This window comes from Zonotrichia albicollis, chromosome 9 (assembly GCF_047830755.1).
Source record: "Zonotrichia albicollis isolate bZonAlb1 chromosome 9, bZonAlb1.hap1, whole genome shotgun sequence".
NCBI classification, from domain to species: Eukaryota; Metazoa; Chordata; class Aves; order Passeriformes; family Passerellidae; genus Zonotrichia; species Zonotrichia albicollis.
The window spans coordinates 30,755,264-30,780,663 of NC_133827.1; the positions used below are offsets into that span (position 1 = coordinate 30,755,264).

The 25,400-nt window shown below is 47.9% G+C and overlaps 1 protein-coding gene across 1 annotated transcript in view; it reads left to right on the top strand.

Moving 5' to 3' along the window:
• Nucleotides 1-20,577: 20,577 nt before the first annotated feature.
• The window catches only part of FGF12 (fibroblast growth factor 12), a 217,903-nt gene continuing 213,080 nt past the window's right edge, over nt 20,578-25,400 (top strand). The window contains exons 1-2 of the mRNA XM_005484930.4: nt 20,578-20,734; nt 20,843-20,983. Coding sequence (XP_005484987.1) covers nt 20,971-20,983 — 13 coding nt within the window. The 5' untranslated portion in view covers nt 20,578-20,734; nt 20,843-20,970. The remainder of the gene's footprint in view (nt 20,735-20,842; nt 20,984-25,400) is intronic.

Genomic DNA, 25,400 nt, shown 5'->3' on the forward strand with positions numbered 1-25,400 from the left:
AGTTTGCTGTTGTTGTTGGGTTTTTTGGTTGTTTTTTTTTTTTTTTTTTCCCTTGTGGGGGAATGGAGGCTTGACTTTTTACTGGGCTGAACCTGCCAGTTTTCCAGGTAGGTTTGTGAGAATGTTATATCCTCCAACTGGACCATCTGTCTTCCCAGGAGACAGAATCCTAATCTGCAGTAGGTTTGTATCTGTCTAGTATTTGCTCCTCTCCACATACTATAGTTAATTTAATGAAGCAAGCTGCCAGCCCAGAGGTGACAAGTGTTTTGTATATTAGAGAATACAAAAGACTATTTTCTTCCTTTTCTATTGCCCCCTTTTGCCTTTGAGTATATGCTGGCACAGACTTGTGAGGTGCAGAAGTCTCTGTGTGGGATTTCAAAGTAGTCAGTGGGTTTAGATACCAATGACCTTTTACTCTTTACTTCTCTCTGCAAGTTTCAAGGAAACCATGGTGCTTTTCCTGTTAGGGAGTTCTTGAAAGTCATTCACACAAGCGTTTTAGAGCACTCAGCCCCATGGGGTTAGAGACTTGGCCAATCTGACAAACACTGAAATAAGAAGGAATTTGCTTTAAACTAGCAATGTAGGCATCTTCCCCGCTGATGTCAAGAGGAGACAAGTCAGTGCTGTGAGCCAGTGTCTCCACGGGAGCTTCAGTTCTGCACCCACTGCTATGGCAGGTAAGACTTCCTTTCTTTCTTTTCCTTTTACCCATTAGCCACCTTTCTGCTGACTTCCCCCTGTCCTGAGTGATGTTGCAAAAGGACTGGAACAGTTTGTGAGGGTCTGGCAGCATGTAGGATGGATCCCTTGTGAGTCTGTGAGTTAATGACTACTACAGGGTTAAAAGGGAGGGAGTCCCAGCCAAGAGGGTCTGGCTTGGAGGCATCAGAAAGGTGGGGAGGAAGGAAAAGTGCCCTTCAGAGGCTCCTCTGCCTCCTCCCAGTGTGATCCTCCTTGGGCATCTTGTCCTGGTCCTACTCTTGGAACATGCTTTTGCCTTTGCTATTTCCATAGGGTTTCTCTCCAGTAGGACAGTGGCAGAAGCTACCAATTTGACTGGTTCCAGTTGTAGGTTCTGGGAGATGCTGAAATAGCTGTCACTTCTTCAGAAGGACACCTGAGCTGCTGCAGAGGTGACAGAACCACCAGCTAATGGGGGTTACTCTCTGTGCTGTGTTGGGAGAACTCATGTGAAGGCAGAAGGGAACAAGAGACCAAGAGCTTTGTGTCAGCCTGCAGTCTCTGCTCCTTCAGGCAGGTTGTGTGGAGCCTCAGTCACTCTTGTCTGGCTGTGATAAATTGGTTTCTGAACATATTCCAATACTTTAGCCCAGAGAAGTGTTGGTGCTCTAACCAGAAAACTACAACTGGGCATCAGAGTCACTCTTTGCAGCAAAATACCAGCAGGACTTTAACCATGCGCTGCCCAAAATAGAAGCCTCTGAAAGAGCTGGTTTTTACTAGTGTGTTTTCTCTGTTGTTATTGTGACAAATAGCAGTACTTTTGATCTAGATTCTTGGACTTTTCCCTGGTTGCCTTGTTCCAGTGGAGAGCAGCCTTCCTTTGGCAGCTGTGGTAGCTCTGTGCTGGACACCTGAGCTCTGCTTGGTCTCCCCATGGAGGGCTGTGCAACAGGCTTGTGTCTGCTAAAAATTGACTGAAACAGGCATTGAAAGGTGGCAGTCAGAATAAATTCCATTGGGAGACTTGAAAATATGCTTAAAACAAAGTGTGTGTGCTTTGCTGGGTAAAATCTGATTGTGGTCAGACCAAAACTAAGCAGACATTTATCATATTTTCTTAACCCATGCATAATACAAGTGGCCATGCACAATGCAATGTTGTAGAGGGGAAGGAAGATAGATTTGCTAATTATAATTTCTGATAAAAAATTTTTTAAAGGTATGCATAGTCCATGCATAGAATTGCTTAAAAACGTCCATCTGTCCCTTTTTATGGGTTCAGTGCTGGATGCATTTTGCCACTTTGTCTTGTATTAAAGTGAGCATGTTTGAAAGGTTGCTGGGCAGCTAAAGGTAATAATGTTCACATTCTCCTGGCATTGCTCAGTGATTAGAAGTATTCAGCATGCAAATAGCTCGTTCAACTTCAGCAAGTACATCATTTCCCTCCTGCCAGCCTTGCTTGGGGTGAGCTAATGGACTTTTAACATTATTCAGCTTAGAGAGCACTGTCTCTAATAGCTCCTGATTAAGCTCTCCAGAAAGGCAAATAGCCATCATGGGGCAAAGGCTAAACCAGGGGAGGGGGGAAAAAGAACACCCTGGTCAAGGGACTCTTGCTGACATGTTTTGGTTTTAGGGACATTTAGCATTATATTTAGCACATTTTGGCTTTTGAGAACTGTCAAGTGAATCCAAATTTATTTCCTCTGAATGCTTTTAGAACAGTGATAAAATAGCCCTCACTCCCTTCTCCTCCCCTTTTGCCATTTATAATCTATTATTTTAGGACTGCTCTGAGGAACTATTGTGTTTTCCTATTATCATTGTCCCTGGCTCAGCACTGTGCTTCCAGGCTGAATGTAGGCTTTTGGGGGTTATTTTTATCTTACTGGCCTTCTGTGGTAGAGGAACACACTCTCATTCAGTCTCCAGACAGCCTGATTCACCAGGCAGAGATGTGGGTGCATATCGGGGGCATCAGGCTCCCTTCAAACTGACTCAGCCCTGTCTTTCCCTCAGTTTTTGTGTGTTAGGAATATCAGTATGACAGACATGACTGAGGTCTTGCTAAGCGCACAGAAGACACTGTGTGTGATTCTGAAGTCAAGCAAGCTCCAGTGCAAAGTGAAAACTGAGCCCAAAAAGCCACTTTTCTCCTTGATTCTCAACTCATCTGACTCCTTTGTTTTAGCTTTATTTTGGGGAGGTGGAGAGAGATGAGCTGCTTTTGTCCACTTCAGTGGGTACAAACCACAGCTGTGGCCGAGGACGTCAGGCACTTCACTCATTAATGGCTTTGTCTCCAGGTCTCCATTGCTTATGCCCTGCCATGACATTGACAGGATGGGAGAGGGTTTTATGATTTGTTCAGCACTGTGCAAAGAAAGGAATGGGCATTTTTCATGAAGGGCTGCTGACCCATTGTGTCCTTCCCCTGCTCCTGCGTGCCAAGGCTTACGCACACAGTTTATCAATTGCCACTTTTGTGGGCTGCAGCTGATCACAGAGGGAATGCCAAGGTGTTTCTGTGCAAACCAGTCTCCAACCTTCAGCATCCCTTGCCGGGTAAGTCTGCTCCTGACTGAAGTCTGTGCTCTCAGAGCAGACTTTGGTGGTGTTTGAAGGGCACAGGCTGGGTCTGTATACACTGAGGATGATGGCAGGCCAGGTTCCCTACACAAAGAAATAAATCCACTTGTCTGATCTGAAAGAACGCAGAGAAGACAATCCTTCCTGCAGGGAGGCCACTGCAAAGTCTAACCTTTCTAGCACCATGACATTTGCAGTGACCAGGAGCAGTCTCCATGACTTGTGCCACAATAGAGGCACCCTTGTGTCTCAGAGCTTTGTGTGTCATGTACAGCCACAGCTGCTGGGGCTCTTCTGCCACCGTGAGGGATGGAGACCAAACTGTCTCTGGTGGTTTTCATGTTTAGGCTCCAGAGCTCATCTGGTCCACCTCCAGACCAACACTTTTTAACACCCTGTAACAGGCAAAAGAGCTGTAATGATAAAAATCAAAGCTGCAACTTCATTGAGCTTCTCCAAGAGGTTTCCTCTATTTGCTAATGGTTCTGCCTGATCTTGCTTGAGGTGCACAGTGCTCCTCAGTGCTCTAACTCATTAGATTATTTTGTTAATCAGTGGTGGCAAAACTGGGATTGGAAAGTGTTGTACTAAACCCATGGACTGCTGTGGGTACATCCAGATGTTATCTGGTGGAATTCTTGAGCTAGTTGCACTAACATTATCTCTGCTAATGGATGGAACAATGGTGGGAAGTCATTACAGAAGGTTTCTAGGAAAGCCACAAGCCTACTAGGTAAAGGAGATTCTAGAAATGGAACTCAGCTGTTCTGGATCCCACCAGCCCATTGGGACTAAGTCCACCAAGGCCTGTGTTACTGGGTTAGTAGCACAAAACCAGTTCCTCAGTTGTTCTTTCCCCAAGGCAAGGCTCTTTTCACAAAAAAACCCACTGAAGGTAGAATGTCAAACCCAGTGCAGCAGGAGGTGTGGAAAGAAATATATCTTAACTGTTTCCTCTGGTCTCTTTTGGCACTGCACCTGCCCCATTCCTCTCTCCATCTTTAAATAAACTCTCCAGAGGTGTTCTGCTATGCAGTAATGAACTCTAATGAAATAAAATTAAATTAAATGCTGCTGAGTGGAGCTGCATAAATGCCTTGTCATATTTTGTTATAATCACCTACTGTGACTCCATCGTCTGTGTCATCTGTCTCTCCAGCTTACTCGTGGAGCAGCACACACCATGGTGACTGGGCAGAAAAGGAAAGAAACGCAAGTTCATGTGAGTTGGAGTAAATAATTCAGAGGCACTGGCTGTTGTTCTGATACACAGAGCTGCCCAAGCTGCCAGGGCACTCAGGTCCAGCACGCACAGAAATCACGCTTTCCCAAGGAAAAGCCAGATATGGAGGAAACTGAGCAAAGCCTCCAGCTTGTGACCTTCCAGCTCATTGAGCAGGTGGAAACTCAGCAGTGTGGCTGTGTGGAGGGGTGGAGTGAGGCTGCAGGGTGTGGGAGCAGTACCTGCACACTGGCACCTGTGATTGCAGCACTGTGCTTCACTGTGAAACTCATTGAATACAGTCAGTGCTTCAGCGTGAAAGCCATTTCTGAATAATGGCTCAAGAGAAAGAGGGTGGGGGAAAAAAACCCAAAACACCTAAGAAGCAGTACATTGTACACAGCCCTTCCACAGAGCAGGGGCAAGAGTGAAAAGGAGCTTCACATGGTCATTTTAATGTTGTGGTAGGCTTGGATTTCCTGCCAGCTGTCAATTTTACAATTTTACTTCAGCAGATGTCCACATTTGCCAACCTGAATTCAGGCTGTAGAGATGGGGCATGAGGACAGGATAGCAACATAAATTAATGAATGTGTTTGTAAAATAATCTCCTGTATGCATAACTCACTTTTAGTACATGATTTTCAGTTTAGTCACAGAGAGGCTGTGTTGGTTTGCACTTCTGCAACCCCTGAAATTCCTTTGCAGTCAGTTAGAGACAGGATTTTCTGTTAAATATATATATAGTACTGCTCCAGGTTCATTTAAAGAGAGTGATAATATATCATTGCTCCCAGTAGGGACATAGCTGCCTCATAGCTTATGTCTGCTGTCAGGCATTAAAGCTGAGCTTGAATGGTGCCAATCGATAGCGGAACAGCAGCAGCTGAAACCGTTAAGTGCAGCTTTAATGTTCCTTATGCAAACCCTGCCTCCCACCAGAGAGTACACCTGCTCAAACAAGCAAAGAAACAGGACTGATTCCTCCATTCCCTAAATAATTCCCAATGTTTTCCCTATTTTTGTAGTTTGTGTATCTTATGGGGAAAAAAAGAGAGAGTTTCTGAATGTGTAGAAGGTAGTAGCAGCCAAAATTAAGAAAAGAGCACCTCTTTTTTGGGACAAATGTCTGTTGCTCACACACTCAAGGACAGATGAGCTATCCTGGGCTATCTCCAAGAAGCCTATCAGGACAGAGTTCACTGGGTTCTGTCCCCTCTGCTTAGTGCCCTCCAGTTTCTGTCTTGCTTCTGACCAAAGCAGTACATATCCCTGACTCAGCTCTAGGCAGAGCTGGTGCATGGCTGTCACAGCCTCCTGTGCAGCCCCTGAGCCCCCACACTGCACCAGCATTGCAGTACCCAGCCCTCAGCCTGGAGCTGCCCCTGGAGCCAGACCCTGCTGCTCACACCAGCTCAGCTGGAGCTGCATGCCCTCAGCAGTGGCTGGGCCTGCAATGTGCTCATGCTGAAATCCAGTTCATCTGCTCTGAACACACAGGTGACACATGGAGGGAGACCAATGTTTTGACAGGCAGGCCCTGAGGGTTTGGGATCACCATTTTATTCCATCTGTAAGCTGGAGCAATTGCAGTACTGACCTCCTTCTCCCTCTGTCACACACAGCAAAGTAGATTAGGAGAAAAAAATCCCTCCGTTTTCTTATTTCTTTCTGCAGGGCAGCCCTGACCCTTGTGGCACACCTGGCCATGGCTGTGCCTGTCAAGGTTCATCCTTCCCACCTGGAGCTGGTTCCAGCACGGGGAACTGATTGCTCAGCAAGGCTGGGCACAGGTGAGGGGCATTAGCAGCCATTAGAAGGGTTATAAAGAGGGAATGAGGGGCAGTGGGAGAGGTCTCTGTGCTTTGAGGGTAACTGGCTGGGGGCTGCACTCAGAGGAAGGTCAGTGATGGATGGAGAAGTAAGTGAGCTTTTTTTTTTTTATAGTACTGGTGTGAATCTGTGCACAGTGTAAAAAGCAGCTCTGTGTCCTGAGTCTGGCCCCTGAGCTTCAGGCAGACCCTGTGGTCATAAAGGGGATCGATCTTGAGCTGTGAAATAGTGGAAAAGGTGAACTCTCATTTTGGTGGAAGTATGTGCTTGTCTTTCCTACTTCTCCATTTCCTCTTATCTGGAGATTACAGCAAAGCTGAGAGCTGAGTGAGATGGAAGGCCAGGGTTTGCTGGTGGGTGCCCAGAGAGCCTGAGGCAATGCTTTGGGAATTTGAAGTAGCAGCTGTCCTGTTGCCTGCTCTTTCCCTAGGAAAGGATCAAGGAAGCAAAACAAGAAGTTACTGTGGCTGCCTTCCAGATGTGCTCTCTGGAGGAGTCTGGTTTGGGGGGAGCTGGGCAGGAGAGAGTTATTTGCTCTTGAGGGCCAGAAGCCTTGGAAAGCCTGCTGGGTGTGAGCTGGCTGGAGCTGTTGGCTCCTGTGTGGTACCACTGCCCAGCCTGCAGACTTCCCTGGTGGGGAATTGCGTGGCCAGACTGGAAAGAAAGGTCACATCCTGGCACACAGTCAGCTTTCATCAGTAAGCTGGACATTAGCAGGTGCTTATAGGTGGTTGTAAATCCTTGTGAGGTGCCATGGACAGAAGGTGAAGTGTTCCCTTGGCTTATGTTTCCAGTTGAAGGTGCATTCTTTGGTAGGGCAGTTGAGGGAGCCTGTAAAGTGTTTGGTCCATGTGCTTTGTGTTTGTGCTCCAGGGCTCAGCCAGGTCAGTGTGGGTGCAGGTGTGTCTGTGAGCCCTGTTTCTGCTCAGATGGGTGTTGGGCTGAGGGACTGTTTGCCTTGCAGGGTGCCTGCTGTGAAGCCCAGAGCCCTAAGCTGAACTCTAAGATCTCTTGATCAAGTGAATTCAGTAGCTTGGTTATTCCCTTACTTGAGGAATGTGCTGCCTGCACATCGGCCTAGGATTACCATGCCTGAAATGCCTGCAGGAATGACTTCACTGACCCAAGCAGTGTGAGAGGCCTCAGCAGAGCACAGGTGTAAGTTATAATGGCAATGCACAAGAGTTCCAGGCTGTATTATAAAAGCCCTTACTCACTCCTTGAAGTCTTCAGATTTTTAAAAGCAGAAACTGCAATGCAGACTGATTTTGGCTTGTGTTTTAAATGCTGTGATTCCTCACCATGCTAAACTGCCTCATTTCTCTACCTTTCTTAAAGAAAGAAAACAATGACCTGGGAAAGCAAAGTCCTGCTCTGGAGGAGTGTTGTTTAGACCACAATTCCTATCCTGTTGTTCCGGCTCTCCTTGCCTGTGAGCACAGCTAAGAGGCCTGGTTATATTCTCTATCTCAGCTGGTTCTGGAGATGGAGATGAGCAGCTGCTGTCTCATTTCTTATTGAAACCCTCATATGCCTTACTTTGAGGGTGTGGAGCCAAGGGACAGCTTCCCCATGGGTGACTTGTTAAAAATGCAAACAAAACTCCAAAGAAGCAAATCCACCAAGTGCTGGAGAGACTCATTCTGCTGGCCCTGAAGTAAAAATTTCAGGCAGGTGTCTCAGCCAGGTGGTAGGTTCGTTGTTGTGCTTCTCTGCATAGCCTGAGTAGTACATCAGTGGAAATGGACAGAAATCAGAATTCTCAATTTCAGAGTTGTGATCATAGAGAAGAAAAGCCACCACCTTCTTTTGCCTCTACTCTCCCTCCTGTGATGCTCCAACATCTGCCTTTACCTACCAGTTTCCATTACAGGTGGTAGAATGGGAGTTTCTCTTTTCTCTATTCCAACCTCTGGTTGATTGTGAAAACCAAATGGGAAGGGTGTTTCTTTATCTACTTTTGTTTTGCCTGGTGGCTGTACGTGCATCATGAACACTGTCGCCAAAAGTGTGCTCCCTTCTTGGTGTCTGACTCAGCCAGTTGCTGTTCTGTTTCCTTTCCCTGATGCTTGGTGAATGAGGGCTGTTGATTTCTGTGTGGAGAGGAGCTAAATCAGCAGTGATTCTCTAATCTTGTGCATTTTTGTAATTGCTGGAGGATGTGGTTATCTTGGGTAGAAAGTCATCATCCCTCACAGGAGATAAGGTTGTTTCTTCAGCCATTTTTATTCTTGGAATGATAGCACCCTTTTACCTGTGAGATTTTTAACAATGCAGGGAGATAGTATTGCATGACCTTGCTGTTGGCAGTGAGGATGAACTGAAGGCAGCCTGCAATGTTTTCATTTGTTCTCAGCTCAACTTCTTCCTTCCCAGACCTTTTTTTCCTATTTGCCCTTGTAATTGGAGATAAGATGGACACACACAGTTATGCAGCATCAGAAATGTAATCTAGACATCTCTTCCATGAAGCACGTTTCTAATGTGCCCTTCAAACACAAGTCAGATGCCTACAGTCTATTTTCTGTGAGCTGCTTGGAAAAATTTGAGCTGCAGCTATTGAGGGATACATGTCTGAGGGACACCTGGAGGTGTCTGATGCTCTCACAAAAACTGCACAATACTTCACAGAAAAGCAGCTTTGCTCAAGGACAGCTTTATCCCCTTCCTAAAAGGAGATCAAACTCTTCATAGGAGGGCAGGCAGGGGCCACTAGGGACTTTGATAAGGTGATGAAAGCCTCCAAGTGTTTCATGTTTTGAGCAGAACAGGAGTTCAGGCTGTGCAGATCATCAGAAGAGATTTTAAAATACCCTCTCATGCTGTCTGTGAACAATGGAGGACTAGGTGAAAGATCAGGTTTGCATTCTGTCTTTGTGCCCAATCCAGGCCATTTTGTTACTGAACAAAAGCCCTGCTTGCTGTGTGATGAGAGCTAAGCAAGTTCAGATTCCCAAAGCCGGATCTTTTATTCAGAACATCACTGAGGTCCTGCCTTCTGTTCCAGATTGAGAAACTTGTAGAACCATGGAGAGGAAAGTCTTAGCTGAGGGGAAGCCAGACTGCTGTGAGCAATTACATGCTGCTGATAAGCAAGAATTTTTGACAATTGTGATTTTGAAATGCTCCAAGTATAAGACCATTCTTATTTCCAGGACTTGTCCCTATACTCAAGATCTCCCTCTTGGGAGGTTTCCTGGCTGCCTACAAGCACAACTGTTATTTGGCAAGGCTAAGGCCAAGGAAATGGGAAGCCTGGAGGAGGATTGCGGGAAGTATCTAGACCAAAAAAAGGTATATGTGTTGAGAACTTGAGGCTTTATTAAAAACCCAAAGGTGTAGATTCTGAAGCCTGTAAATACAGAGTGAGTTGTTCAGATAAGTGATTGCTCTGAAAATTCTGGTTGTGATGGCTCTGTGAGTTCTTGGAAACACACAAGTTATGCAAATACTACTGCATTTGATTGAAATTGTGATTATGTTCCTTAGGTTTCCCCTCTGCACAAGTCTCTAGGGTCTGAATCCTTTAAGTGGTGAAAATGAGATGTAATGCTCTGGAATGCTCTGGCTGAGTGGTCAGTGAAATCCTGTGTTGTGAGGCCCAGTAATGCTGGGTTATCCAGATTAGACACTGCATCTGATTATCCTGCTGATAATCCTGCCCTCAGTAATTTAATCAGGATGGGGATTGCAAGGCCAGGATCAGGCAGAAATAATGGGTGATCGCCCCCTTGTACATCTGTAGCAGTTGGAACTCCTTGTTTGTGGCAATATCTGTAATGCATTTAAATAAATGAATGTGTGTGGTTGTGCTCTGCCGTCACTGGTATTGCAATGGGAGTCTCCTGGTGTTCCTCACAGTTTGTGAGAAGTTGGTTATCAAGTAGTTTGGGGGCCACAGAGATTCCTGCATTTGCTTTCTTTTAATTCTCACAAAGTGCTTGTGTGAGGGAGCTGTTATGTGATGCCAGCTTTAAACGATTTGGGATGGTAACAAGAATGACCCAGCCCAGTAAGAAGAACAGATGGTTTCAGCTGAGGCAGGACTGCTTACCCACTGCTACAGGAGAGCTGGGTGAGGTGATCCATGTCCTGATCCCATCTCTGGCAAAGGCTCTCCCACTGTGGGGTGGGAAAGAAGCTGCCTGGACACGTGTTGGTAGTAGTGCCTAAAAGGGGGACTGTGTGCTTATAACTGAATTTGGGCAAAAAGGCAGGGATTGAGTTCCTGACACATGCAGCACTAGGTCCTACTGGTACCCAGTTTATTTAGCTCCCCAACCAGAAATGAATTACTGTGAGAGCCACCTAAACTTGTGCACAAGGGAATAAGAGCTGCTAAATGGAAAATAAAAAGAGGCACCTTTTGCCATGTCCTGAATGAACCTGGCTCTAGCAGCTGAGCAGAGTGTTACTCAGGGATAATTGTACCTTAGCATTTGGGATAATGGGTGTGCTTGGAGCAGCTCCATGCACAGCTGAGTGCCACAATCTACACCGGGCTTTTACCGCCGTGCCTATATGCGATTTATCGGAAAGGCGTTTGCGAAATGCCAATATCCATTTACACTGCTCGCAGCGGTGTCAGCCCTGTATCATCCTGCGCAGCCCCGCGGCATCTCGGGCACTGTTGATGCCGAGCCTGATGCTCCCTGGTGCGGAGCGGCCGCCGGCACCGGGAATTCCCCAGCCCGCCGGGAGAGGGCGGCGGCGCCCGCGGGGAGCCCGGGGGGAGCGCGTGGGGATCGGGGCCCGGGCTGGGGGGAGTCCGCGGGGCTGGGAGCGGGGGGACCGGGGAGCGGGGCCCGGGCTGAGAGCGGAGGGTCCGGGGAGCGGGGCACGGCGGGTGGGATGCTCGGTCCGGAGCGGGGATCCCCGGCCGGGAACAGGGGCCCGGGGGAGCGGGATCCCCGGCCGGGAGCGGGGCCTGGGGCAGATTGCCCCGTTCGGAGCGGGGCACGGCGGGCGGGATGCGCGGTCCGGAGCGGGGCAGCCGCGGCACCAGGGCGCTCTGCTGTGCCTGGGGACTCTCTAGCGGTGGAAAGCGCACGGGGAGGAGGAGTTGGGGGAAAAAAACCCAAAGAGGAGAGAATGGCTGCTGCGGGAAGGGGAGGGATAGCAGGTGGCAGCGGGCACGGAGAGCAGCTTTGCCTTGTGTTGCAAGCGTGGCTCGTGTCTGTGTGCAGCTGCCGGGATCGCAGCGCTCGGTGCTCGTAGGAGGCCCGCACCGGGAGCGGGGGCAAAGCTTGGCTGGGGCTCGCAGCCGGGGATCTGCTGGGGAGAGCCTGCACCGGGAGCTCCGGTTCAGCATCACTCCCACCCGGGCTGGCACACTAGGGTGCAGCTCTGACCCCTGCACTGAGGACGTTATATTTTTTTTGCTGACATACTCATGATGTGGGAAATCTTCAGGATGAAGCATGGTTTCCAGTAAATGTTTTTAGTTTGGAGCCCTTTGATGGTGCTTTCTTGATCTGACAGGAAAATGTCTTCCTCAGGAAAACAATTCCATTGCTTTTCTGCTTTTCCCACTTGCTGGCTTATTTTTTTTTTTTTTCCTGCTCCCCCGACTTGGCTGCACATCCCATCACTTGGTTTTCTAGTGCTCTCAGCCTTGACAATGCATCTTCCTATTTCCTTGTTGTCAGTCCTCTTGTTTGCTGCAGTTGATCTCTTCCCATCCTGAATCTGTCATCTTCTCCACTGCAATGTGGCACTTGTTGATTCCCAGTGCTTTCTCACTCTAACCTGGGCTTCTGCTCCTGTTACTTGGAGGGTCTCAGACTATATTGCCATGCTGAGTGTGCTAAACTTTTTCAGTTTTGCCACCTTGCTGACTAAATAGTTTTCCTTCTCTAGCTTTCTTGTTGGCATGGGATTCAGTCACAACTGGCTTCCTGCCACCTTGAATCAGTCCAAACCTTCCTCCTCTACCTTCATTTCTTTTTCTGACCAAAATCTCTTCTACATTTAAAAAGAAATGCAAGATTATATGCTCTTCTTTCTTGTCCTTGTCTCTTGGATGTGAGCACCAGCACCTTCTCCCGTCTTCCAGACTCCCTACATCTATTCCTATCCATGCTGTTATTCTTTCCCTTCAGCCCACCCTCTCTTCTGGCAGCTCTTCCTTAAAAAAACAAACTTGCTATTCAAGCCCCCACATGTTTCTCTAAATACTGCACCTTGACTTGCAAAGTGCCTCCATCAGCCAGCCCTTCTTTCCTCTCATGTCCTTACTCATATCACTTGGGATGTTACTCCTCTGTTCTTCCCTTCTCTCCCTGGACTGTTATCCACAAAGCTCCTTGGGGGATGCTGTTTTTCCCTTTGGCCTTTTCCAATCTAAATTTGTTCAAGTGTCCTATATCACTCTGTCCTTGGGCTCTTTCTCTCCTCCCTTTACATCTTATTTTACTGACCTAATCCAAGCAATAAATTGCCTTTGTGGCTGCCTTGTCCCCTCTCCTTAGTCGGAGACAGGAGGAGAGAGGAAGATCTGGAAGATCTCTGTGCAGATCCAGGTATTTGCTTCAATCAGAGCTCTCCAGTGTCCCCTCACCTTCAGCCCATTCCTGCTTTTCCAGTTACAACTGCCATTGCTGTAAGGCCCTCAAAGTGCGTGTCACTTAACTTGAATATGGCACTGGATTCTCAGGTCACAGCTATTTTAATGCATGCTTCTCCCACACCACACAGATCTTCACTGGCACCTTTTTCTTTTACTGATACAGTTTTTCCTTCTTGGTGAGAGTGATCCCAGCTTCTCCTGTCTATGCTGAGTGTTGATTTCAAGGTGATCCCTTCCCTAGCCCAGAAGAAATATCTGGTGGAGTTGGTGCTCTACAAACCTGACCCCTAATGCAGCAAATGCTGTAAACATGCCCAGGGGATTGCTGGTTTTTTTCCCTCGCCATTCAGTATCTGTGCAGCTGGTCCTCTGACAAAGAGGAATGTCCTCTTAGCACTGTTTGCTGAAGCTGCTGCTTGGTTCTGATATTTAAGTTTTAAAGGGTAACCACTTTGACTAAGAAAGAGAAATACACTTTTTGCTCATCAGTCAGCTGAGAAATGCTGGGCAGAAAAGGCTAATTATGTGCAGTAGAAAAATACATTCTGGGAAAGGGCAATAGTGATGCTGCTTTGACCCTCCTGTAGCCAAAGGAGACCAGCTTTGGGCATGGCTGGGATGGGCAGGAGCAGGACTGTGCTCCTGGGAACCCTCTTAGCTGGCTAAGCTGTTGTGGCCAGCTCTGGTCTGCATGGCAGGTGTGTGTAGCACTGACAGCTAAAAAACTCTGCTATTCCAGGGCTTCCTGGCCACAGCAGGGCAAGGGTGGAAGATGGGAACAGAAACAGGAGCCTTTCTGATCTCACCTAGGTGTTGAGTGCTTTCAGAACTTGGTTCTTGAAAATGCCTCTCAAACCCAGCTTGGACATCCCTCTTTGATGGGAAAATCATCCTCTCTCACCTGACATGTGTTAAACTCTGTAGAATAAAGGAAGACTCTTCCCAGGAGTGTGTGGCTCTTCCAACTCAGGGCTGCACTTGCTGCAGTCTATTTGAACATCTAACAGGCAGCAGGTTACAAATGCTGCCCATGATCTCAGTCTTGCTTCATCATTGCTGAAAGGCCTGCAACAGAGCAGAGATGGGGAACAGCTGTAGAGTGAACAAAATTGAAGTAACTTGCTGGCTACACTGAGTGCAATTCCAGATTGTTTCTTGAGTCTCCACTATTTTCTACATTTATATTTAGCTGTTACTTTGAAAATGCTGCTGCAATGTCTAGAAAGAGGAGAGTTGTACTCACTTGCTGAGCTCCCTCTAAGCAGCCATGCTTTGCAAGGCTTGGGTTAAAGGCATGAGGTTTGATTGTGCAGATGGGAGGGCAGCTGAACCCCCCAGTGAAGAGCTTCCCTCCTAAGGACTCTTCTTGCCATTCTCTCAGGTGACAGTGAGTTCAGTTAGGATTGCCCTCTGCTTTTGTCATTTTCCCTTCTTCACTTGCCTTTGCCTTTTCAATTGTGCATCTCACTTTTATTTGAATTTCATTTCTCACTATTTGTGATGACATGGGCCGAGAGGAGTTTAAGCTCTGAACTGGCCCAGCCAAAAGGCTGTCAGTGGTGCTGGTATCAAGCAGTGCTTATCTGTCTCTTGTATTTGAACAAACTGAGTTTCAGCCTGAAATATCACAGACATCCAAGTCCCTGAGGCATGGAAAAGCTGCACTATGAATACACTGATGATAATAGTCCTGGCTCTGTGGGTTTTATTGCATTTGTTATTTTCTAACATTCTGGAAAACATAGCATTAAAATGAACAGGGTAAACACAGGCAAATGGAAGATGTTGGAGCTGGATAGGAGATGACTCTGTGCTCAAGGCTCTGTTGTCCCCTACATCAGGGTCACTGGAGCAGTCTGACACATGCTTAGGATTTTGGGGTTGTCAGTTGGATTTGAATAGCCATCTTAGGGAATATCTCAGGACTGTGGTGTCTGAGGGCAGAGATCCTTGTTCTAGAAATGGCTCTTATTGGGTAGGAATAAGGCAAAGAAATTGCTTTCTGGGCCTTGGCCGAGGTCAGCTTGCTGTGATTTCTTGAAATAGCAGATAAAGAATGTGACTGCTACTCAGCTGATGGCTGTAGAATAGCGATGAGCTAATAGATTTATTTTTTTTAATTGTAGGAAATAGACATAGACAAATAGGATTTTAAGGTGAATAGTCTATTGTCTGCAGGCATTCAAGCACCTGGCTCTTAGCAGGGCTGAGCTGACAGCAGGGAGCTCTTTCCTGCCTCTGCCCTGTAAAGTTTTTTATCCTGCATAAATTCCAAATGCAGGTAATTACCTTTTCCAATCAAGTCAAAAAGGGACTAGAGCTTAAGGAGCTCCATTCAGCGGCTAATTTTCACATACTTACATGAAAGTCTTAAGCTTTTATAATGGTATAACAACCTGACTTCAGACACCTTCCTCCCTGTCCCCATCTGGTTGAGGATCTGACAAAGTTATTTACTATACTGAGTAATCAGAAACCTGCAGTGGGGCTCAGAGGGTCTGAGAGTTAGCCCTGAAAACACAAAGCATTTTGCCGCAAGGACTGAGAACAACATCCGCCTTCTATAGGTTTTGCTGAGCTTGGGGTGCTCAATATCTCACAGAAAACTAAAATTGGGAGTTGAGCTGTCTACCATTAAAATCAACACCAATACTCTCGTTAGCGTAAATGGTTATATACAGATGTTTATGAAGAATAGTAGCAGAAGAAAGCTGGTGCTCAGAAGGAACTTCCTGAGTCAGTAACAGGATGGATCCCCCATCTAGGATTGTCTTCCACACTAATTTTTGACTTTGTTGCAAGTAATTGCAAAACCTCTCCCTTGTTTTGGTACTTTTGGGACATTAGTGTTTTTCCTTTATTAATAAAATACTGACTGATTAATCTCAATAACATTTAATCAATAATTTTATGTAATTAAACTCTGAGCTAGCTCAAAGGTTGTGGTTTTGGTCTTTATTTCACACTGAAGTTCCTAACGCACTACTTCTGCTTCTAGCAACTACTTGGGTGATGTAAGGAGGTGATGTAGTAATCATTTGTGTTTTGTTCATAATCAGAACTTATGTACATCATTCTCAGGGTGACGGATTGAAGTTTGTAAAAATGATTTTGTATTTTACTCTACCTATATTATTAAAGAGTTATGGTCTCTGTTTACTCCTCTTTCCCTCCCCACTGTGTTCCTTGCTTTCTCAGTACTGTTAGAGGTCCTTCCTGCTGCTGCTGTGTCATGGCCTACTTTCTTGGAACCTGCTGCTCTGGCTTGTGCTTATCTGAGCCCAGCTCATGGCACGTGGAATCTTCTGAGCATGGTGTGGTACAGAGCTGATTTCTCTTTCTGTCCTTAAGGAATCTGCTGGCTAGTGATGGTAGCTAGCTAACAATGCCCATTGGTAGCTTTGGATAGATGCTTCAGAGGTCAAAAAAAGGACTTTAAGAAGAACTTAGCTGATTCTTGCTTGCCATTGCAGCTGGCTTTGAGGTCAGACCCACTCTAAATATCCAGGTTTGTAGTTACTTCTCCCTCTTGGCCAGAGCTCAGGGTAGTTCCTTTTTGATTGAGCTGTCCATTTCCTTTAAGAAACATGGTCTTTAAACCTCGTTTAGGAGAAGTGATATTCTGTTGCCTGCAGTGAGAGCAGCTCTGTCTGGTTGGGAATTCTTACTTGGGTGCTGAAGTTGGTTTCTGGGCAGTTTGGAAACAGGCTGAAACATTGGTACCTCAATTTGCACTCTCTTGAAATGAAAGCAAAGCTGACTTGTGGCTGCTTTTGTGCAGAGCTTGCTATAGAAGCCAGTGGGTCACCGGGCCCTTGAGACTGTGCCTTTTTGCCTTTGTTTCCATTTTGGATGGTCATCCCCAGAAACTGGCGCTGGGCAGGTGATATCCCCCCAGTGGCAATCTGCTCCCTCCTGGCACTTCCAGCCCCATGCAGAAGTAGCCCATGGCAGCATGTGTGGCTATCTGCACATTTTGCAGGCTGTCTGGTGTCTCTGCCCCTGGGAATGGAGGTTCCCTCTTAGAGAAGGAGGCTCTGTGCCAGGGCAGCAGATGGGCAGGAGCAGCAGCAGCTGGGACACCATGCATGATCATCATGTGGACTTACAATCTGCAGCAATGCCAAAATGGCCACTTGTCCTTATCCTGTCTGTGGTCAGGGCTGTTTCTAAGCTGGCAGCTTATGGAAAGGTGCAAGGGCAGGCAGTGAGCATCCACCATCAAGGTGGGGAGCAGCAGGCTCCTCAAGGGCCGTAGGGCCAGGGAACTTCTCTATTTCTATCTGGAGCAGCCAAGCTGAGCCTTTGCTGCTCCCTCTCACCTGTACAGGCTGAGCTCTTTGTGAGCCTTGCCTCCAGCAGTAGGACCTTGCATGTCCTGCCATCCCTGGGAACAGGGGACAGCTCTCTGCTCTTCAGAGTGGGTCAGTCTGGTGGAGAGGGCAGGTCTTCAGCAGCACAGGCTGAGCAAGAGCCCTGCTGATCAAACAGCAATACAGGTGGCCATGAAGAAACCCTGTGTCTGCAGCCCCACAAAAACCACTCAGAACTAAGATCAAGAAGGAGTAACTCTGCCTTTCCCAAATAGCCATGTCCTTGCCGTGACACGGGTCAAGGATATGCTGAGGCGTTTTGGGAAAGCAGGGTCTGCACAAGGTGGTTTTTGCTTGGATTGAGCCACTTTGTTGGTTGTACTGTGATTTCAGGTTACTCCCAAAGCCTGAGCATGTGAGGGAAGCAGCCCTGGCAGCCCTGTGGGCTCCATACAGCACAGCAGAGCTTCAAAGGTGGTTCTTCCATCTTGGCTGAGGGGTGTGAGTAGTAAAGATTCCAGGTTCAGCACATCTGCACCTCCTGAGTGCTGCAATGCATTCTCCTGCTGTGGTTTGGGGAAGAGCTCGATGCACTACTGAGATGCCATTAATGTGTGTGGTGTTATTTGATGCTTGATACTTGCAAAGCCAGAGTAGGATCAGACTTTCCTGAGGGACTAAAGGAGAAACAGTGATCTAACTTGAGCTGGTCCAGCTTGCTTGAAACTTTAATACAGGATGTACTTTAATGTAGAATAGAGCACAGGCAATATCATATTTCTCTCTACTGATAAGTAATTTGAAAGATGACCTGTAAATGGCAAGGGAGGGAAAATATTCACTGGATTTATTCCCTTGAATTTGCTTCTTTGCATTGAGGAGGGAAGCCTTGAAGGAGCAAAGGGAGGGACTTCTCTCTTCAAGCTGGCTTTTTAAGAATGTGCATCTTAAGGCCTTGTGATGGTTTTGTGATTTGGAAGAGAAATTGTGATGTCCCAGATGTGACCCAGAAAGCCCTGATAAACTGTGATTGAAAATTGAATGTGTGAATTAGAGGGTTTGGATGTTCTGTTTGGATGTTCTATGTTTCTACCCTCTGTTATCTCAAAGGAAGAAATGCTTCACATCTCAAAAACAAAATGTTAATTTTGCCTTGCTCTGCAAAAGCAAGATCTCTGAACAGCTAATTAATGTCCCCCTCCTTTGACAAAACCTCCAAAAAAACCCCAAACCTCAACCTGCCTTTGCCAGTGGGGAACACATTATGGCTGATCCTGTCAGGACACTGGAAAAATACATTTCCTACATTAGAGAAACTTGGTTTTCATATTCTGCTGACAAGCAGTGGGGCTCAGCTTGATGCTTTCAGCTAGGAGCTGTTGCCCAGCTTTCTCAGTGAAGCTGAGTTATTGATGGCTGTTAGCTTTCCAGGGATTGCACAGCCTTGAAATGAGGCTCTTGGTTCACTGGTCCAGTGCCTGCTATTACAAGTGGTGCCTCAGACTGTGCTCTTGGTAAACAGCCTGGCTGCACCTTAAAAGTTAGGGTATTTCTGTGCCTAAAAAAAAAAAAGTTAGGGTATTTCTATGCCTATCTGTTGAAAGTTGTTATTGAACTTGGATGCCAGGAACTTTAATGTCCTTTGAGATTTTGCCTGATGTTTAATCTGTGGGAGCTGATAATTTGAATCCAAGAGTTATAAAAAACCGGCTGAGGAGTTGTGGAGCACTCTCGTGTATAATCTGATTGTATTTTGAAATGTTAGTGAGAACTAACAGACCTTGAATGAGTCATTGTTTCATTGCTTTTCAGAAAAAGCACACAGATTGACCCTGGAAGTGTAGTTGAGTGAGTTTGGCATTGATGGTGGGTAAAGACACAGCAACAGGGAAATAGGATCCCACATCAGTCAAAGAAAGAATTGATGATTTGACTAGAAGGTCAAAGTAAATGTCTGTTGCATCTTCAGTTTCTAAGTCTGTTTCATCAGTTCTCTACAGCACAGTTTGACTCACAGCTTGCCTACAGTACCTGACTATTCAGTCCTGAGATGAAAAACCCTAATGTCATTCTTAATAGTGTAGGACCTAATAAATGGATAGGAGCCAGTTAAAATGTGGATTTTATGTGCTGGGTCTTCATCCTGGGCGGTTTCTAACTTAAGTGCCCTGGCACCTTGTGGGGTGGCAGCTGAGATTGGAGCAGGTACTGCTCTGAACTGCCTGGGAATGATGTGTGCAGTGTTCACCTCCATAACCAAACTCAGGGTATGGCTTTGGGATGTGAATGCCCCTAGGTAGTGTCCTCAGGATGTTTTGCAGTAGCTCAGAATGAGAGACCATGTAATTAGAGTGTTTTGCCAGTCCTAGGTAAGAAGGGAAGATCTGAACACCCGGATGTAAACAGGAACAGTAAAAGAGAGGAGTTACTGTTCCTGTATTTAGAAACTTAGATCGTGCTGGAGCCATCTATCCTCTATTCGTGTAGCTCCCAGGATGCCATGAGCTGCTTTTTCAGTAGCACAAATCATAAACGCAGAACTGGGTTTTACCATCCCCATTGCACAAAAGTTTAAAATCTGAAAAAAAAATTTAAGAGGTAATTCCACGGACAAAGTGGAACATCCCTGGTAACAGGAGAGAACTCTTTGTTCTCCAAAAAAAAGTGACTTGATCCTGGTATCAATGTTTTATCAACTTATTAGCAGGGGACTGTTTATTTTATTAATGAGTTGGAGGATGAGTGAAATGCAGGAATGAAATCCAGTGGCTGGATGCAAAGGTGGAAAAGCATAAACTAGCCAAGAGGTGGACGTTTTATGAATCAGCATAATTAATCTTGAAACAACACATCCAGGGAAGGCCTGAACCTGAGTCCGGGCATCTCCCGAGAGCTCCTCTCCGAGTTCGCAGGTGTGCGAGCTCAGCGTGGCTCAGGATCAGGGAGGCTGGGGGCGAGCGCAGCGCTCTCCCCGACCCGCCCGTGTGGGAGTTGTGGTCTGGGGGTTTGCGGGGCACCTGCGGGACCGGCCGCGCTCCTGCAGCAGCGGGGCTGCGGGCGCACGGCTGCGGGGTCCCGGCCCGGCCCGGGAGCTCTGCCGGCGCTGCCGGTGCCCGCGCTGAGCACCGAGCGCTGCCGCTGTGTGCGCGCGGCCGGTGCCGGTTCCCCGAGCCCGGAGCCGCTGTGTGTGCGCGGCCGGTGCCGGTTCCCCGAGCCCGGAGCCGCTGTGTGTGCGCGGCCGGTGCCGGTTCCCCGAGCCCGGAGCCGCTGTGTGGGCGCGGCCGGTGCCGGTTCCCAGAGCCAAAGCCGCTGTGCGTGCGCGGCCGGGGCCGGTTCCCACAGCCGCTGTGTGTGCGCGGCGCGGATCCCGCAGCCGGGCCCGGCGGTGCCGCGGTGCGGGGGCGGGGCGCGGGCCGCGGGCGGGGCGCGCATGCGGGCGGTGCCAGGCAGCGCGGCGGGCCGCGGAGCCACTCGCCCCCGCAGCACCGCTCGGCCAGGGACAGCTCCCGCCAGGTAACGCGCTCCCCCCGCGCCCAGCCCCGCTCCGCTCCGCTCCCCGCGGGGCCGGGGGGGCCCGGCCGCTCACGCCGTGCCCCCCGCCGCTTGCTTGCTTGCTTGCAGCTCCGGGGCTGTGACAGCGCCGTCCCCACCGCGGAGCGAGGCAGAGGCGGCCGGCTCTGCCCGCCGGGCTCTCGGCTGAGGAGGGTGCGCGTCTTCCCGCAACTTGCCGGCGCTCGCAAGGCTCCGCGATGGAAGGGAAAGGTGGGTCGGGCGCGGGGGGGCGGCGGCGGAAGGACCGCAGTGGCCGGGCTGGTGCGGGGCCGGGCGGCCGAGGCTGCCGCTGTGCTGGGGACATTGCAGCACCCGCGGGGAGCGTCCCTGCCGAGCCGCGGGCTGCTCGGCCCGCTGCCCACGGAGTGAGGGGAGAGGTGCCTGGTTCTGTAAATTTATTTTCCTTTAGGGCGAGACGGATGTTAGTTAGTGATTTGTTTTCTTAATGCTAAGGATTTGCATAATAAATATGAGGTCTGTCCCATGATTTTTAGCCAGTCAGCAATGGGGAGGTTTTTAACAGATGAAAAGCATTTTATGATTAGAATGGGTTTAAAAAAAATAAATCTCATTTTTCTTTTTTTCTTAAACGAGATCAGGGCTATAGAGCTCTGCCCTCGTTACATTGCATATTTAATACATCAGAACATCCTGACAGATTGGAAGAAATGCAATGAGTATTGTGCTATTGAACTGTCCACCCTGGAAAGAGGAGATAATTAAATCTTGCCTGGCTAGCTTGCGTGTTTGCATACGGAGATATCTCATCCACGTATATCCCTTCAGGTTGAGCATATGCATTTTGTTCCCATACATAGCTGTGTGGTCCTGCACAGTTATTTACCTATCCATCTCTACAATTGCACTGGAAATCACACATTCAACTGGTACGTGAACTCAAAGCCTGTATGTTTTAATTGCCAGTGAAGTACTGATGGTAAGTCAGTGCATGCAGAGGAAAGGCGAGTTGCCATTCCCACCCAACATAGCTGCCAGCTCTCCTGTACAACACAGATCTGTGAGCAGTTTAATTGATAGTGATCAGGGCAGTGGGGCAATATGGACTATATTAATTCAAGGAAAATTATGGTAGACTTGTATAACACAATACTACATACCTTCCAGGGAGATGAGCAAACTATATTTAAACTTGGGGTTTATTTTTGTAACTATCTTGTCAATCAGGGCTATAGTTCTCCTGTGTGGGAATATCTGATTATATGCTGATTAAGGAAGGAAGCTATTTCAATCATAAGGAGGCAGTATGCCCTATGAAGTACAGTTTCTTGTGGGCAGTGATCAATAAACATACCAGGGCTTGGGGAACACGTAAGTACCTCTTAAGAAGGCGTATCTGCGAAGACTTTACTTAAATTAAAAAGCTCACAGCAGTCATGTTAGCGCTAGAGATTTTTTGTACTCTCCATGCTGTTTTCACAGTTAACCTGAGATAGCCACCTTTGCCTTTTGAATGTCCTGTTGGTACTTGCCTTGATGAGAAACAAATGGACCGTGACTTGAGTATAACACACTGCGTGCCTTGTCATGCACTACAGGGGCAGGGAAAAGGCTCTCCGTGGAACTTCAGATGGAGCTCGTGTAGCTGGAGCAGTTGTGCAGGGAGCAGGAAGGAAACATCTGCAATGAAACAAGGATCCAGGTAGCTGGTGGCTAAAGCACCTCCAGAAGGAGAGTTGCCCAACTCTTATCCTGTGTTATGCTGCAGTTGCTGCCTGAATTGGCAGTGAGTGTCTGCTGAGGCAGGTTTTGGGGCTGCTGGTACTGGTGTTTATGGGCTCCGCAGCAGCCCATGTTTCTGGGTACATGGCTGTGGTGGGGTAGTGGGATTGAGGCATGCCCAAGAGTCAATACTCATTTTGATGCAAAAAAATTCTGAGCAATTTGCTGTTACTAGAGATTTTCCTCCATGGGGTAGGGGAAGGGAACAAATACTGAGTTTCCTATATGTAAAAAGAAGGGCTGTTGAGAGCAAACCCAGCAGAAATCAAGGTACTGAAATGAGATGGGTCCAAAGCAGGGTTGACCATAAAGGAAATACACAGGGAACTTTGGCATCTCAATGAATAAATGAGAAGGCAAAGGAAGCCTTCTCACGGCAGGGCTCCAGTTGTGCTGGCACTGAAGTAGTTTTTGTGACTTGGGTAGTGCTGGAGTGGCACAAGAAGGCCTGCGGTGCACGGGATCACAGAGCAGTTTTGTGTAGGTGTACAGTGAGGCACAATGCAGGACATCCCCCTGGAGGAAAGCTATGAGCCAGACTCAACTCTTCACATCTTCAGCTTTTGAGGCTAATCCTGGATGGATTTGCAGCTGCATAGCCTGACTATGCACTGGTTCACATTTTGTTTTCATTACTAACCAGGCCTCTGCATTGCCAGTCCTCTGTTAGGAGATTGTTGCTTGCAGATGATGCTTCTCCAAAGTCATCTCTTGCTTTTTAAATGATTCCTCCTGCAGCCTTTCTCCCACCTCTCCAGTCTTCCTCAGTGCAAATCTCAGAACATCTCCAACTCAGTGTTGTGCAGATACTGAGGAAGAGTGTGTGCTATATTAAGCAACATAAAGTCTGTTTAAGAAAACCTGCCGTCTGGTCCCTGAATTCAGCTATCCCTGATGAAGGCTGTGGACATTTCTGCACAGGATCTGCCATCAGTAGAACTTGGTTGTCTGAATATGGCTGGGGCTGGTGCTTTGCAAAGCCTGCAGTCTGCAGTAAAAAATGGGCTAAAGAACCATCTCTGGCACTGCTTAGAGCAGCCATAACTGATTTCACTGGTTGGGCTTACTCATGAGAATGAGGGGAGAAAGATATATCCTAGTTTTTGTGCAGTGGGATGTGGGACTAAGAACTTTACTGTTGGGAATGTGGCAGTAAGAGTACAAGCCAAGAGGGCTCTGTTGAGGTTTGAGGAGGCGGTGCAGCCTGCCTGTGCCATCTTCCAGCAGACACAGCTGGCTAGAGCCAAACATCTCTATCTCCTCACCATGCCTAAGATAAATAACACTCTATGGAGCTGCAAAGTTACCAACACATCTTGGTGATCTAAAAGTAGCATTTGGCCTCATCTAACTTACAGCTTCTCTGACTCTGTTCTGCACATTCACTGTCTGCAAACCTTTTGCAGAAGTAAGGAGCTTAAAAGTTGTAGCTGTTCCCAGAGCTCATTAGGCAGTGGGGGATGCAGGGCACCGTGGGTGAGAGCTCTGTTTTGCATCTGCTACCTGATCCCTGTTCTCTGAATCTCGCCACTACAGCAGTTCCTGTGGGCTGCAGCAGTAAGCGATACCACATCAGGCATCCCAGGAGCTGGGCTTTGCCAAAGCTAACAATAGTTAATGTGGAGGTTAAAGAATACTTGGTCACTTGCCAGATTCTTCAGTCACAGTTAGAAAGATGCTTAGCAGAGGAAGGAATGTCATGCAGTGATGTTCAGAATCAGAGGCTGGAAAAGGAATCAGCCAAACAAGAGTCAAGCTCCACGGTGTGGAATGGATCCCTAGGCTTCTGGATGGAGTGGAGAGGGACTGCAGGCTGGCCTTGCTGCAGGGAGAGCTCCTCTCTTCTAAAGGTGCAGTATGCTTTTCTGTACTCCTGAAAATACAGAAATCACATTCTCCCTCACTGCTAGAAGACACAGATTACTACTTTTATCTTGCTTGAGGTGGGGACTGGGGTCTTGATGTGTCAATGTTGTATGGGGGGCAGGGCCAGGCTGCCAGTCTGAACCTTCTTTAGAGGCTCAGCCAGTTCTTGGTGCTCTCTGCTATCCCTGGAAGTCAGTGCTGGTACTGGTGGCTCTGGGGTGGCTGGGCAGGCTGCCTTCAGCACAGGATGCTGTTAGCTAGGAAATACAGCAGGACTTGCTCTTGTCAGCTGGTCTATGGGGACAGCAAAGCTAAGGCATGTAGCTGAGATGTGGAGATGCTCTTGTCAGCCCCCTGAGCCATGGTCCTGCCTTGCTGGAGAGACATTCTCCATGCAGTAGGTCTGCTCACAGGACCCCCATCCTCGTGCTCAGGGGGCTGTGTGGGGGAAGCCAGGGAACCTGTTCTTTCAGCTCTCTTCTGCTCAGGGTCCCAAAGCAGCAGGGCTTTGAGGAGATGTCTGCAGAGGACATCTCTGCAGTGTGACTGTCCTAGGCAGATGCTGCCACAGTAGTGCTACCTGAGTCATGTTCTCTTCCCAGTGACAAAGCTGGGAGCAGGATTTTTGCTTTGTAGACAAGCCACAATGCTGCTGTTCGTAGATATGGGATGTTCAGGCCTGTAAGTGGAAGGCCTTAAGCAGTAAGATCCCATTTACTCAGGGCACAGAGTTCCCCTTCCTGACACTGGCAGACTGGTCTGAGCTCTTTGCATTGTGCTGTCTTGTGGATATGAGAATGGGGAGAGTGGTTTGATCCATCTTGTCCCACCAGAGGTGCTCTGAAGCCTCCTTGGCCAGCCCCAGCATTGTGGGCCTGCTTCCTCTGTGCAGCTGCCTGCATGCTATGCCTGTAAAGGACAGAATCTTCACCTTGAAGAACTTGTGATCAAAACCCAACAAGAGCCAGTGAATGTTAGGATTGAAGACAGACTTTGTGGACAAGGTGAGAGAGGGTGGCAA